This window comes from Nannobrachium achirus (genome assembly GCF_963921795.1).
Source record: "Nannobrachium achirus genome assembly, chromosome: 6".
Lineage (NCBI taxonomy): Eukaryota > Metazoa > Chordata > Actinopteri > Myctophiformes > Myctophidae > Nannobrachium > Nannobrachium achirus.
In genome coordinates, this window is record NC_137815.1 from 52054060 (window position 1) to 52069196 (window position 15137).

Genomic DNA, 15137 nt, shown 5'->3' on the forward strand with positions numbered 1-15137 from the left:
CTTTGTCTTATAAATGAGACAAATACAAAAGAAATTATTGAACTCAAGTCTCCATGGCATGGGTAATCAATAGGAAAAAAGTATTTTGGGGGCCATGGGGGGTGAACTAGGCCTACTCCCTTTAAGCAACTTTACAGAAAAACAAGCCCAACGTCGCTTGTAATAAACGCACATGGCAACACCAATAGGCTGTCAGAAGCCGGTGTTTGTGGTGACAGCAGCTAGCCCAGCCAGCGGCTAACGTTAGCAGCTAGTAGCAGGCTAACAGTGTTGTTGTCACTGCGTGTGTGTGTATGTGTGTGTGAGTGAGTGTGTGAGTGTGTGTGTTCTGCACGGATCGTAAAGGACCCATACAGGTGCAAAAGGGTCATAAGGGAACCATAAGGGTCATAAGGATCTCAGTGTCCTTCTCAAAAGGCGCAGGTTGGTCCTCATGTTATCTCTCTCACAACATGCTAGCAGAAGCTAAGCTAAAGGAAGTCTGATTGTTGTTGTTGTTGTTGTTGTTGTTACTAAACTAATTAGTGGGCGTGTTAATTAATTTAACTCCTAGAGTGTAGAAATGAAACCAAATGGACCCCTTTGTTAAATGTGTACACAGCACCATTATTAGAAGAAGTTTAGCTGAGATTTCTTACTAAGCTTATGTAAGTTATATTTTGTTAATATAAATAGTAATAGCTCTATATTGTGATAGTAATCATTGCTGTAGTGTTTGTTCAGTTACAGTGTTAAATAACTATATTGTGATAGTAATCATTGTAATAGAGTTTTTTTTAGAGGTCTCCCTGTCTCTCCAGTTGTTTAATAAACAGATCATACTTTTTTCCAGGCAGGATACCAATTTCATCCAACCAGGAATAAATAAATATAAATACAAATACAAATATATATATATATATATATATATATATATATATCACTTTACAATTTGATGAATTTATCTTTGAGTTCTCTCTCTTGAATTTTACTTTACTTGACTTCATTTGTTTATTTAGTCAGGAATGGATGAAACCGGAATGATTTATTCACAATGTTTTTATTTTGATTTTGACTCGAGTAGAAGTCACAATGTTCGTGTGGTGAGCTTGTAGATCTGCTATTTTTCGAAACGAGTAGGCTTAAAGCTGCACTATGTAACTTTCCTCTCCCCCCCCCCCCCCCCCCCCCCCCCCCCCCCCCCAGATAGGAATTTTTAACCTGGTTTCCTGCACAAGTGCCCGGAGCAGAGGCAGCCTGAAGCGCGACACGAGGTGACGGACGGTGCTCCGCAGCCGGCTGGCTGGCCAGGCACGCTCCAGGATGAGTGTCCCCGGACTGCAGCAAGGTGACAATTATCTGAGAGAATCCTAAACCATTAACGGACAACTCCAGACAAAATAAAACATAGGCTCAAGTCGTCCAGTTTCCCAGTAGACCCCAGAAGCCCTCATAGCATAGAGCGGAGCCCATAGGCGTATTGTTTTTACGCTATAATTTGTTGTGGTAACATTTTGAATGAATCGATAATGAACGACCCATCACTAACCACCAACTCCCTATATAGGTGGGCCACGGCTGCGCCGGGCCCCGGGCAGCAGCGGCAGGGACGGGGACAGGGACCCCCTGGCCGGGCAGAGCAGTAGCATGGTGGTGGGGGGCATGGAGGCAACCTGCTGGCTGGCCCCTGGAGCCCTGCGCCGGCTGATAGAGCTGCCCTCTCCCCCGCTGTCCAGACACCAGCTCAAGAGACTGGAGGAACACAGGCAAGTACGCCCGTCACCATGATTACAGAATAGCCTAAATCGCATTTATGAGATCATCACAATTATTATTTTTTTATAATAATTTCCATGTTGAAAAAATGTCATATATTTTCAAAAAGTTGTTGAAATAATAATAAAAAGAAAACATTTTATTTATAACACACTTTACATTCTTGCAAATCTCAAAGTGCTACAGGGTTTACAAACAAGGCATAAAAACAGCATATCAATGGTAGATTTAAATCAATGGTAGATTTAGTCGACTAAAATCTTATATTTATTCGACTAAAACTAAATAAATTTTCATTCAAAAGACTATGACTGAAACTAAATACAAATGTGCTGTCAAACCCTCTTATCTGTGTGTCACATGGTAACAGGTACAGCAGTGCAGGCTGCTCCCTGCTGGAGCCTGTGATGCAGCGCTTCTGGGAGTGGCTGGTGGCCCGGGTGCCCGTGTGGGTGGCCCCCAACCTCATCACCATCGTAGGCCTGGCCACCAACGTGTTCACCACACTGGTGCTGGTCTACTACTGCCCCACCGCCACCGAACAGGTAGGACCGTCTTGTGATGGATGCCCATGGGGCTTGTTTCCAACTTTCCATTGTGGTCCGTTGTACTTAAACCAGGGGTCTTCAACATGGGGCCCGGGACCCCTAGGGGGTCCTCAGAGTTACTACAGGGGGTCCTCCAAATCTTTGTGTGATAGAAACTTTTTCCCTCCTTTTTTTTCATATTAACCACTTGAACCCTAACGTCCTTATTCTGAGAATTTTATAGAGCCGTTGTGAGCTTGTAGATCGGCTATTTTTGGCAAAGAGTTTTACAGTGAAAGGTCAAGTTTATTAGGCCTAAGTATTGACGGTTCAAGTGGTTAGATATCTGAAAACACAAATTGACACAAATCCAAAAATACACTGATGATTGGGCTGTCAAACGATGAAACTATATGGAATCTATGAACAGGTTGTGGGGGTCCCTGCTTCATATCTGTCTCAACTAAGGGGTCCTTGGCCTGAAAACATTGAAGACCCCTGACTTAAACCATTAAGACCTGAGGCTGATTCTACAAACGCCTTCTAAATCAGTAGTTCTCAAATTTTTTCGTGCCAAGGAAGTATTTGGCTGCGGATCCCGGCCAGATGAGTTTGTGGATCGGCAGTTTTTGCTAGGTGACACTATCATGCAATGAAGGATAGTCTTATAATTATAATTATGGTATAATATTACCATAAAAGACTACTGAAAAGTCTTGGCATTTAGAGTACGGAAAAAGGAATTTGAGATATGTGTATGTATGAGTCCTGAACTATAGGAACCAAGGAATATACTGTACATATTGTTATTGTTATGGTGCAGTTGCGTTTCCCTGGGGGGCCATTGTGAAAACTGAAAATAGCCGATCTACATAATACTATGTATTACAGTATGTTTATGTTTATGTAGTAGTGTGTGCTTAAGTTGTCACTGCAAATGTGTCCAGTAGAGGGTCCCATAACATAAAAGATGGGCTACACACATACACACACAGTTCAAGCATGCACAGTTGCACACCTCCAGTTGTCATGTTTTGTAATCTGTACAACAGTGGCTATGTCCGTGGCCGGCTATGTGTGTGGGTGTCCAGCGGACTATGTCTGTAGCCTGGCAATACCTCTGCTGACCACACACACACACACACACACACACACACACACACACACACACACACACACACACACAGGGTATAGCTGCTCAGATTCACCACTCCGCTTCGAACTGAGGTTTGATTTTTTTCATGCCAAGGATCCCCAGATGTATTTGTATTTGCTAGTTTTGAATAGCCAAAGTATCTCCCACGAGGACCAAAGGTTTGGAATTATTGAAAGTCTGGGAAATGTTTGACTATGCATTGTTTTTGGCCATTGATTTTGTTCACATGAAACATGTCCCAAAACATGCCTTACGTGTAAGCTGATTAAATGAGCTTTGTACTCCAGTGTGCTTTGCCCTAGAAAAGGTGAAACTGTGACACGGAATATGGAATGGAATTCTCTTGTGTGTGTGTGTGTGTGTGTGTGTGTGTGTGTGTGTGTGTGTGTGTGTGTGTGTGTGTGTGTGTGTGTGTGTGTGTGTGTGTGTGTGTCAGGCACCTGTGTGGGCGTACCTCCTGTGTGCGTTGGGACTTTTCGTCTACCAGTCGCTGGACGCCATCGACGGCAAACAGGCCAGACGCACCAACAGCAGCTCTCCACTGGGGGAGCTGTTTGACCACGGCTGTGACTCTCTTTCCACAGGTGTGATCTATTGCAGGGGTCTTCAACAGGGGGTCCGGGACCCCTAGGGGGTCCTTAGAGTTACTACAGGGGGGCCGCCAAATCCTTATGTGATAGGATAATTAATTTAAATTAACAACTTGAACCCTCGCATCCCTATTCCGAGGAGAACTTTAGCCAAAAATAGCGATCGGTTTGGTGTAGAGGTAAAAAAGAGCAGGCCGAGTACATAGTGAAAGGTCAAGTTTACAAAATGAGACGATTTAAGTGGTTAAATGTCTGAAAATACACATTAAGATGAATATAACGTAGACTGATGACTGAACATAGACATAGTGCTTTCAAACAAGTCTATGAATCTATCTATGAAATCGATGAAAATCTGCATCACACATTTATACAATATGTAGATGGGGTCCCTGCTTCATCTCTCTCTCAGCTAAGGGGTCCTTGGCCTGAAAACGTTGAAAACCCCTGATCTATTGGAATGGCCTTTATTGTATTCTAGCTCAGGTTTTAATTCTAGATCAGGGATCCTCAAGGCCAAAGACTCCTTGGCGTGAGAGAGTTTAAGCAGGGACCCCCACTACATTGTATAAAATGATGTTGCAGATTAAATCTTGTCATAGATTTCATTGATAGTTTCATAGACTTGTTTATCAGTACTATCATCATTGTTGGGTAAATTAATGTTAACGTGTATTTTCATATATTTAACCACTTAAACCCTCAATACTTCTTAAACTTGACCTTTGCTTCTGTACTTGGCATCGCTTTGCTACGCATTGTGAGCTTGTAGATCAGCTTTTTAAATGGCAAAAGTACAATATTTGCCTCTGAGACGTAGTGGAGTAGAAGCAAAATGATTGAAAATTGTAAATACTGAAGAAAGTAAAACAATACCTCAAAATTGAACTTAAGTACAGTACGTGTACTTGAGTACATGTACTTAGTTAATTTCGACCACTGATCTTCTCTATCTTCTCTTCATCTCTGCAGTGTTCGTGGTGCTGGGCACGTGCATAGCGGTCCAGCTGGGCACCAACCCAGACTGGATGTTCTTCTGCTGCTTCGCGGGCATGTTCATGTTCTACTGTGCCCACTGGCAGACCTACGTGTCGGGGACGCTGCGCTTTGGCATGTGAGTGCTACTTTATCATGAAAAGAGGGTAGGATATACACTCCTTTCTTTAACCCAGTTAGACCTGAAAAAAGTCCTCTGGATCCTAAAGGTTTTCTGAAAAACCTATATTTCTCTGTCAGTGGTGCTCAAACTTTTTCATGTCAAGGATCCCCTATAATTATATGTATTTGACCACAGACCTCCATCTGAAAATATTTAGTTCCAGTGACCAAGAGAGGATTTGCACACATTTTCAAGATTAAAAAAAGAAATAGCAGATCTACAAGCTCGCAGCGTGGCACTCGGTGCCATGCTGTGAGCTTGTAGTTCTGCTATTTTTTCATAGTTATAGCATGAAATAATGGTTAAAGTGGTGACACGGATATACGTACCCGTCTAAAGCCCTTTGCACACAGGTGCGTTTATCCGCACGGATAAAACGGACAATTTCATTTTTTTTAAGAAAACAATGGTTCTCTACGACCTCATGCACACCGGATCCGAATTAGCCGTGCGACGAGTGGCTGCGGCTGTGCGTTTTTTTCTCGATCGAACCCAGTTCGATTTGTGCGTCTTGTCGCATGCTGTAAAAAAATCATCACTCCTTTTATGACTCCTTTTGGGATCCGCAGCGCCGATTCCGCACAGCATTGCGTTTTATTCATGCAGCAACTGTCCTGTGTGCAAAGGGCTTAAATGGGTTAAACACAGTGCTGGACCAAAAAAAACATCTAGTGAAGAAAAAGGAAATCTCCGCATACGATAGGCTGCTCTCATGTCTTTTTTATTACTTAATTATTATTTAAAAAGATGGGAGAGCAGCCTATTGTATGCGGATATTCCCTTTTTCTTCATACTGTACTGTAAATACTACTGTTTCCCAAACAGTGGTTCGGGGGATCCATGTTTGGGTCGCAGATCAATTTTTATGGATTGTGGATAATTGTGACGGTCGATGGTTGCTGGGTTGGATGCTTGCGTAGAGATCTGATACTGTACTAACGGCGTCTGTTGCTTCCCTGTGCTTCCATTTTCTCTCTCAGCATTGATGTGACGGAGGTGCAGATCTTCATTATAATCACCTATATGCTGGCTGCCGTGGGAGGATCTGCTTTCTGGCAGTCACTGGTACAGTAATTCACAATGCTGAAATAATTCAGTGTTTCTCAACCCTTTCAGGCTGCGACCCCCCAAATAATCATATTTCAACTGTGGACCCCCCACCCTGACGAGCACTAAGAGTTGAGGCATTACATTTTTTATAACACGGTTCTATTGTGAACATTGTGAAGATAGAACCGTGCTCGCGTTGCAAGGCGTTGTGAGCATGTAGATCGTCTATTTTCAAAATGTTTGCCCCTGGCCAATGTTTAATTTGTCATTTTAGAGGTATTAAAAGGTCCTTAAATTGTCAGAAATTTGAAACGTGCAGATACCCTCTATACACTTAAACTTTTTGTTGGTTTGTTTACTGTTGAGTAAGATTTTTTTTGCCCACTTAGCCAATCATCAGGGGGCCCCCTAAAATAATTTGGGGACCCCCCTGGGGGTCCTGACCCACAGGTTGAGAACCACTGAAATAATTCACCATCAACCAGATGAAATCCTACGGGGGATGTGTTCCCACACAGAACTTCCATGTCTTCCATGTCTTCCATTTTTGGAGCGGTGAAAGCGCTCCCAATGAACAGGTATGTCTGTGGGTATGTCTCTGGGTGGCTGGGTGGGTGGCTGGCTGGCCGTGTCCGTAGTCTGGCAATACCTTGAGTGGCCACACACAAAACACTAGTTAAAGGAGGGGCGCTGTTTTGTGCAGGCCAGGCACACTCACCACTCACTCACAGGCACAGTTTACACTCACTCACTCACTCACTCACATAGGGTACAGCTGCTCAAATTCACCGCTCCACTTCGAACGGAGGTTTGATTTTTCTTTAAAAAAAAGTTAGTGTAAGAACCATTTGAACCATATTTCTAATTTGATGAGGTCACTGCAGGGCTTGGTCAAGGCAAGGTTGCCTGCCTATGTATTTAACCAGGTCCCTAATCAGGCGCAGGTGTGGCCAGTGGCAGAGGCAAACCGTTTTTGACTGTTCAGGAGGAGAGCTGTGGTCTGTAACCTGTTTGACTGTTATATTTAATGTATTGTATTTTTTATGCTGAAAGTATAGGACTTAGGTTACAGAGAATAAATATTGTTTATGAACTCAACATACACTTTTGGACTCCAGTTTGTATGAGCACACGTCTGAACTCCCTCTGCAACCAGTAGTACCTAAAGTATAGGACTTTGTAGTTTGTAGTCAATTTTTTTACGCCCTTTTTCTCCCCAATTTAGTCGTTATGCCAATTTATTCCTCCCCACACACATTTCTGTGTTGCCACTGCTTTTGTATCCTACTGACTACTGGCCTACTGCCAGTGAGGAGCCCCCACCAGGAGGACTACTCTCCTTCCCAACTCTCCCTGCTGACAGGTGCCTCCCCAGCCCATAGGAGTAAGTGCAATGCCCATTATCACCCGCCACGCCCGGCTTCCCTCCCCCCTCCATGCCTTTCTATGGTAAGGAGAACCTACATGGAAGACTGGCTATGTCAAAAGCCATTGCGTACCGAAGTCCTGACGTCACTCCCGCTACACCTTGGTCACGGAAATTATAATACTTTAATGCTCACACTTATTGTATGATTGAATATGTTATTGTTGTATGATATGATATGAAGATGGGTTGAAAATGGGTCCTCTTTATCATTTTGAGTGGGAACTTGTGATAGTGTTGTGTGTTAATTGTGATCTCTCGTGTATCTTCCAATAGATTCCTATTATAAATGTCCAGATGAAACTAGTTCCTGCAGTCTGCACGTTTGCGGGGGCCATATTCTCCTGCACCAACTACTTCACAGTTATTTTCACGGGAGGCGTGGGCAAAAATGGATCCACCATCGCAGTGAGTATGGACACTACATGATTTCATGGTTAAAAAAATAGTTTTTTGGTCTTTGGTCGCAACCTCCTCGGATTTCGCTCCTCGCCCCTTCACTCACACCCAGCCTTTCGGGCTTGGCCAATGAAAACTGCTAGTAACCAAAGCTTATCGCCCCCTGCAGGGCACCAGTGTGCTGTCTCCTGTGCTGCACATCGGCTCTGTTATAGTGCTGGCTATGATGATATACAAGAAGTCAGCCGTCCAGCTCTTTGAGAAGCACCCCTGTGTTTATATCCTGGCCTTTGGCTTTGTCTCCGCTAAAATCACCAACAAATTAGTTGTAAGTACCACACATACATTCTCCATAATATGCTGTACTTTATGCTGCTTCACTCTGAATCTGTATGGTACAACGTATATCTAAATATGTCTTAAAGCAGGGGTTTCAGGCCAAGGACCCCTTAGCTGAGAGAGAGATGAAGCAAGGACCCCCACTACATATTGTATAAAATTGTGTTGCAAATTAAACATTTTCATAAGTTTCAGCTTCATAGACTTGGTTTATCCATAAATGTTGAATTCATGTTCATGTGTATTTTCTGTCATTTAACCACTTAAACCGCTTAGTATTTAGTAAACTTCATCTTTGGGTCTGTACTTGGCCTGCTCTTTCTCAAGTAAAGTAAACAATCCTCAAAATTTAGTCCAGTACAATACTTAAGTAAATGTTCCTAGTTACTTTACACCACTGCTAATACGTATCATCTCCATACTGTAGGTTGCTCATATGACAAAAAGTGAGATGCATCTCCATGACGTAGCGTTCATGGGCCCCGGGCTGCTGTTCCTGGATCAGTATTTCAACAGTTTTATTGATGAGTACCTGGTGCTGTGGACTGCACTGGTGAGTAGCTCATAACAACCACCATATCGTCACTGTCTGGTGATAACCTTGTATGACCAGAACCATTATCTTTCAGGAAATTGAAAGAAATATGTGTTTATATAATCGTTACAAGTGATATTTTTTGGTTAAAACACAGCAACCAAAACCTCTATATTGTGATAATCATTGCTATAGATAGTGTTTATTCAGTAACAGGGGTCTCCCTGTGTCTCCAGCTCTTTAATAAACAGAAAATACATTTTCAGGTGGGTTGCAACATGTGTCTGCTCATTCCTTTGTACCATCACTTCCATTGCTCTTGTTTAACCTGTATCCTGTATAAGTTGGTATCCCGACCTGAAAAGGCATTTTCTGTGTATTAAAGAGCCGGAGAGACCGAGAGACTCCTGTTACTGAACAAACACTCTACTGTATAGCAATGATTACCTCTCACAATATAGAGCTATTTAACACTGTTATTGAACAAACACTATAGCAATGATTACTATCACTATAGAGCTATTCAACACTTATTAGAACAAAAACACCACACACCCGTTTAAGAAACCACTGTACTTGTCCTCATCAGACTCTACCTCAGCCCGTAGCACTAGTTTTGACCGCATGCAGACATAGAGTACCTTGGTCATTTGAGCACCTGAGACGAATAACAGTCTTAAGTCCATATTTAAACATTTTGAGTATAGATATTTTTTTGATTTACCAGATGCACTCGCCCCTCATTTAGTTGAATTGTTTTTTTTACTTAACTCATATATATTTGGAATTATAAGACATAATACTTATGGAAAGTGGAAAAACTGTATATCTCCAATAGTTTGTGGAACAACAGTATAAGTCCGTACAAGCAATATTCAGCAGTCAAAGGGAGCAGATTAAAACAGACAATTGAACAAAATAAGGGGGGCATACATTAACAATTTAACAGATTCAAAATGACTAGTTTGTGGCTTACAGTCTGGTAAATAAATAAAAAATCTATATTAAAAAATATATATATATATGGACTTAGACTGTTATTTGTCTCGGGTACTCATTTGTCCTCATGTTTTTGTCATTTAGGCTTGTTTTTCTTGACCACAAAGTTAAATATGTACTGTAATTTATTTACGTTTTTTTCCTGCCCAACTGATTTTGTTTCAACGGTCTCTCCTTCCAATGCAGATCCTCTCGTTTTTCGACCTGGTACGGTACTGTGTGAGCGTGTGCAACCAGATCGCCTCTCACCTCCATATCTGCGTCTTCAGAATCAAGCCTTTGTCCCCAGTCAGTGCCGCCGCGCTACACTGAAGAACCCACACCATCACTGTCTGCTAAGCAGTCACCCTTTGTTCTATTATGCTTCACCATAGTGATCGACTGATTATGTTTTCTGTGGTCAATGCCGATATATAGTAATGGCCGATATAAGCCTATTATATTTTTATTTATTTGATTTGTAATCTAAAATACAACATTAATAACTTCAAACAGTAACACACAAAACTGAGGAAAAAAATAAGAAAAGAAGAAGAAAAAATCGGCTGCCATATAAGTGGTCAGATGGGTGGGCCACGATGCATTTTCGGAGCATGTTTATTTTACAATCAGTCGATTGTGTTCCCGCCTCGGATCGATGGAAGTAATATAGTATAGTATTTAATATTAATGGCATTAGTGTTTTCACCAATTATTTCGGCAGACCAACTTACAATAAGCTCAAGGCCCACCAGAGGGTCCCGGCACCACAGGTTGAGAATCTCTCCAAAGTCGAGATCGGCATCGAACTCATAAAACTGTCATCGGTTGGGCTCTGGAAGTGACAATGTGACGAGCGCAAGGCAGTTTTGACCCGACGGTAATTGGGGTTGAGAATACGCTGTGTTAATTAACTCGGAGAGGGTACAAGTGAACCCAGAAATGGACCCATTTGGGTTCACGTGTACACTCTAATGCTGCGTCCACACTGGCAGATACTGTACAAAAGATACAAAGCTAAAATGCTATGCAGCAATGTCTGTAGCTTTCTAGCTGCAGTTGAAGCCAGCTCAACTTGTATTTTGTAGCAGTATACAAACGCCGGGTGTCGCTTTGTATCTTCATATCGCTGGCTTCCATTGAAAATGAATGGTAGCCTGTAGCTTTGTAGTTGCCAGTGTGAACTCAGCATTAGAGTTACGGGTCCATTTGGTTTTACCTGTACGATATACTCTCAGAGTTAAATTAACACTGAGGACTTCACTGTGCTTAGTAGGTGCTACTTTATGTCTGTGTCAACATATGTTTTTAAAAAATCTATATATATTTTTAATCATTTATGTACAATGACATGTATAGAATGAATGACATGGTTAGCCTTTGCTTCCTTTTTTTTCTTTTTCAATATTTGCATATATATATAAGCCTTTGCCTTTTATTTTATTTTAAATATCAAAACTTACCTAGAGCGTGGATATTTATGCAACTCTTAAGTTAATGACGCTGCTTTGACCCATCAATCCTCCCTAGATGGTAGTAGTATGTTCTTTTAGGTAAGTTTATATTAAAGCCTCACTATGTAACTTTTTGAGCGGTGCTCGCCGCTCATACATCTGGCTTTGTCTGTTTGTACGTACAGTATGTCCCACGCTTGGCTTATTGGCCAATTTCGCAGGACGGTTAATGAAACTACATAAAAAGCACCGCTCACTTCACACTGGTTGTGATTTATTTTGTAACATACAGTAATTTTGTCCAATCTACATGTACATGATTCAGAGCGTTTTTCACTTATGTGTGTTTGTTTATATGGCTGTCATGTTGGATATAGCATAAAATTCAAGCAGTGCAGCAGGTGCTCTGAGACTTAAAATTAGAGAGCAGTCTGTAATAGAGTGGCGTGGTCATTATCAAGTGATAAAATAAGCGATTAACCAATCAGAAATTCTTCAGAATCAAGCATTCAACTAAGCCATGTAATAATACAATATAACTTATACAATTGGGGTGGCTGTATTTTGTCTCCCTGCTCTTCTATTGAGACATTTAGATTTTGTAAAACAGTGTTTCTCAAAGTGGATTCTAGGGACTTTGTGGGTCTAAATTGACTGTAACTCTAACAGCATACAGCATATGCTGTCAGAGTTATGGGGAGACCTTGAAATTTGAAAGTTTGAGAAACACTGGTGTAAAAGGTCATGTCTCCCCTAGACAAAGGATCTGACACAGATTAATAGATTCAATTTATCCCCTCAGCCAGAAGGCCGGCTCCATTAGCTCCATGGTAAAAATGGCAGCACTTGCGCAGGAAACCGGGTTCAAATCCGGAGCAGAAGAGGAAAGTTACATAGTGCTGCTTTAAGGTCGGGTCTTTAATGCATTATAATCACATTTATAAATGCACTGATAAGGCTTCATAACACCCGTTATAAATGTTTATAATTATACATAAGAACTTATAACAAAGGCCGTGACTAAGGTAGTTATAATGAGCTTATAATGTATTATGACCAGCACTAATGCGTCATAAACTTTGTTATAGAATGTTATGCACAATTATATAAATAATTATAATGACTTTTATAATGTCTAAGTGCCTTATAATGCATTATATTTGTGATTATAATGCATTATCGAACCCCCAGTAAACGGGGCAAAGTTACATACTTTAACCGAAAGCTGGGTTTATTTTATTTTGATGCAGCAGAATTTGTCATCACTACAGTTATTTAGTAAAACTGTACAATTATATACAACTACTTTGTGAAATCAACCTTCTCTCACACACACACACACACACACACACACACACACACACAGTGTGTTAGTGATTCACCCCTCATTACCACAGTCTTAAAGGCTACAGTTGCAGTTTGAAATTATTCAAACGTCACTGCGAAACAGGTTTATTGGCAGCAGCAATATTGGAAAGAAACCAGGCCTCTTCCTTTCTTCGTTCACAGCCAGGTGTTACCAATGATACTAATGAAGGCTCTGCTCCATTCTGGTCAAACAGAGTCAGGGTGCTGATATGTACATGGAAACACTCTGCCACACCAGTGGGTCTCAAAGTGTGGTCCAGGTACCCTCATGGTTCATGGAGGGGGTTCAAAATATCTCTTAAGAGTGTACAAATGGAACAAAATGAATCCTTACAGGTCCATTTATATATTCTCAGAGTTATAGGGGTTCATTAAAATAGTTTGAGAGCCACTGTGCTACACTAAATGGAACAGAGAAGGAGCTCAAAGAGGTCCACTATAGCCAACTGCTTGAAATAAACAAATCAAATCAGAACAATCTAAATAGCTCAACACAACTAATATTACGAGTGGTTTCTCCAAAATCAACACATTTTTAATTGTTCTCGTTTAATTTGGCAGTTTGTGTTTTTTTGCCAATAAAGCTCATTTGCAAAGGTAGTTTTGAATCATTTCAAGTGCAACTGCATGTTAACACTGGCAGCCCCCAAATCCCATGTTATGGCCTAAATCCAAATTGAAATCAGATTCCGGTTTAATCAAGTCTGAATGGCAAAGAATCCAAGGATTTCATTCTTGGATGCTTTGAAATGAGATTCAAATCTGATCTAAAGATGTGTCTCAGTCCGGAACAAGATTATTATTATTAATAGATGTGTTTGTAGAAGACCTGGCCCCATGAAGTGAACAGAGGTGGCGTGACTCTCTGAATACAAGGCTCTGGAATGATGACAACAGCGAGCAATGCAGATATGTAGACTATGTCTAAATACACAAATCTGATGCGATCACTTTCAAATAACAGTATGGACAGTCAGTCCTAAAAATCCGATTTTTAATTGACAGTCAGCCCTACAGATCAGATTTGATAATGGTGTGGACAGTCAGAAGTTTTGAGATGGTGGAAAACCAGTGGGTGATGTCACAGCTCCCTTTGTGCATTTAATTTTTTATTGTTTTAAAGTCTTTTTATTTGAAAGATTTGCCAGCAGTGTAAACAAAGTCTTTGTCAGACTAGTAAACTGTTGCCTTAAATGATTTATGTAAACGAAGCCTTTTAAATTGTGCATGCTGTCTGATCTATAATGGCAAAGTGTTACTGTTTTTGTTTGTTTCTTTTTTTTTCTTTTTCTTTTTTTGCCAGACTGTGAAGCTCAGGTATAACATGAAACATTAACAATGTGCAGAACAGTGTTTTCCTTTTTCTTTTTCCTATAGATTACAACGTAAAAACTTCAGTCGACAATCTGCATCTACCAATGCAAATAAATGCGATAAGCCCCACGTGAAGCGTTCTGTTGCCTTGTTGCGTTGCGTTGTCTTGTTGCCTTGTTGCGTTGCGTTGTCTTTTATTGTGACCTGACTGCAGGCATCCTGGACATGAAGCCAATGTGATGTCATTGAAACGATGCAGTTCTCATTAATGGCCTAGAAGGTGTCATTGATGGTGTTAATTCCTCTCTACCCTTTTGTGGGAATGACTTAGTTTTTACTAGTCATATTGACATGATTTATGATTCCTGCCAATAAGTACATGTATGACTACAGTGAGTGGAGTGTCCAGTCAGTATGTGGTTTCACACCGGGAAAAGTGCACTGGTCGTCATTTTATGGTTTTATGGAAGCTTTAGGGTCGTCCAAATAACCCGTGAACAACATACCATTATATGCTTAGTGCATGTAGGTAAACATAGGGCTGGACATGTGGAGCCATCGTGTGTTTCAGCTGTTGATGTCAGACAAGCCTTTCCCATTCTGTATAACCTGGAACAGCAGGCATTGTGAGGCTCAACATGGGGTCCTGGGACACGAGGGGGTCCCCATATAGCAAAACGAGGATCGATTTATCCACTCGAACCCTGGCGAAAAAAATAATTTCTGGGAACTCGATTGCTCGAACCCCAGCATCCCTAGCTGGAGGGAACGTTCAATGCCAAATATATAACACCTCTACAGGCACAGTTTTTTTGGTCAAAAAGAAGTAAAGTGGCAACTGAGGTTTTTTACATTTTTATTTAAAAAATCCATGAAAAAAAAGAGTGAGCTTGGACACATATTTTCCCCATTAAATAGACAGTTGTTCCAGAGATTCCAGTGATTTTAGTACCTGCAGTAGTCATACTAGCTGTAATAGTAATAAAAGTTCCATGGCTTTTCAGTGTACAAGTATGCAAATGTAATTTAAATGAAGTATTTGATACACAGTAGTGTACTACTAGTAACAACAGTTACTCTCCTTCTC

The 15137-nt window shown here is 41.1% G+C and overlaps 1 protein-coding gene across 1 annotated transcript; it reads left to right on the plus strand.

Moving 5' to 3' along the window:
• The first annotated feature begins 248 nt into the window (after window positions 1-248).
• Window positions 249-11605, plus strand: cept1b (choline/ethanolamine phosphotransferase 1b). The gene is made up of 11 exons (XM_080727528.1): window positions 249-423; window positions 1186-1327; window positions 1547-1745; window positions 2126-2300; window positions 3875-4022; window positions 5001-5142; window positions 6168-6252; window positions 7940-8071; window positions 8232-8390; window positions 8829-8954; window positions 10122-11605. The coding sequence occupies exons 2-11, from the start codon at window positions 1303-1305 to the stop codon at window positions 10245-10247; spliced, it is 1317 nt and encodes a 438-aa protein (XP_080583654.1). The 5' UTR covers window positions 249-423; window positions 1186-1302; the 3' UTR covers window positions 10248-11605.
• The last annotated feature ends 3532 nt before the right edge of the window (window positions 11606-15137 follow it).

Bases quoted from the DNA above. Each gene is read 5' to 3' on its own strand.
- cept1b (XM_080727528.1), top strand. From the start codon at position 1,303: ATGAGTGTCCCCGGACTGCAGCAAG. The intron at 1,328-1,546 runs GTGACAATTATC...CTCCCTATATAG, and splicing joins TGTCCCCGGACTGCAGCAAG to GTGGGCCACGGCTGCGCCGG. The intron at 8,391-8,828 runs GTAAGTACCACA...TCCATACTGTAG, and splicing joins AAATCACCAACAAATTAGTT to GTTGCTCATATGACAAAAAG.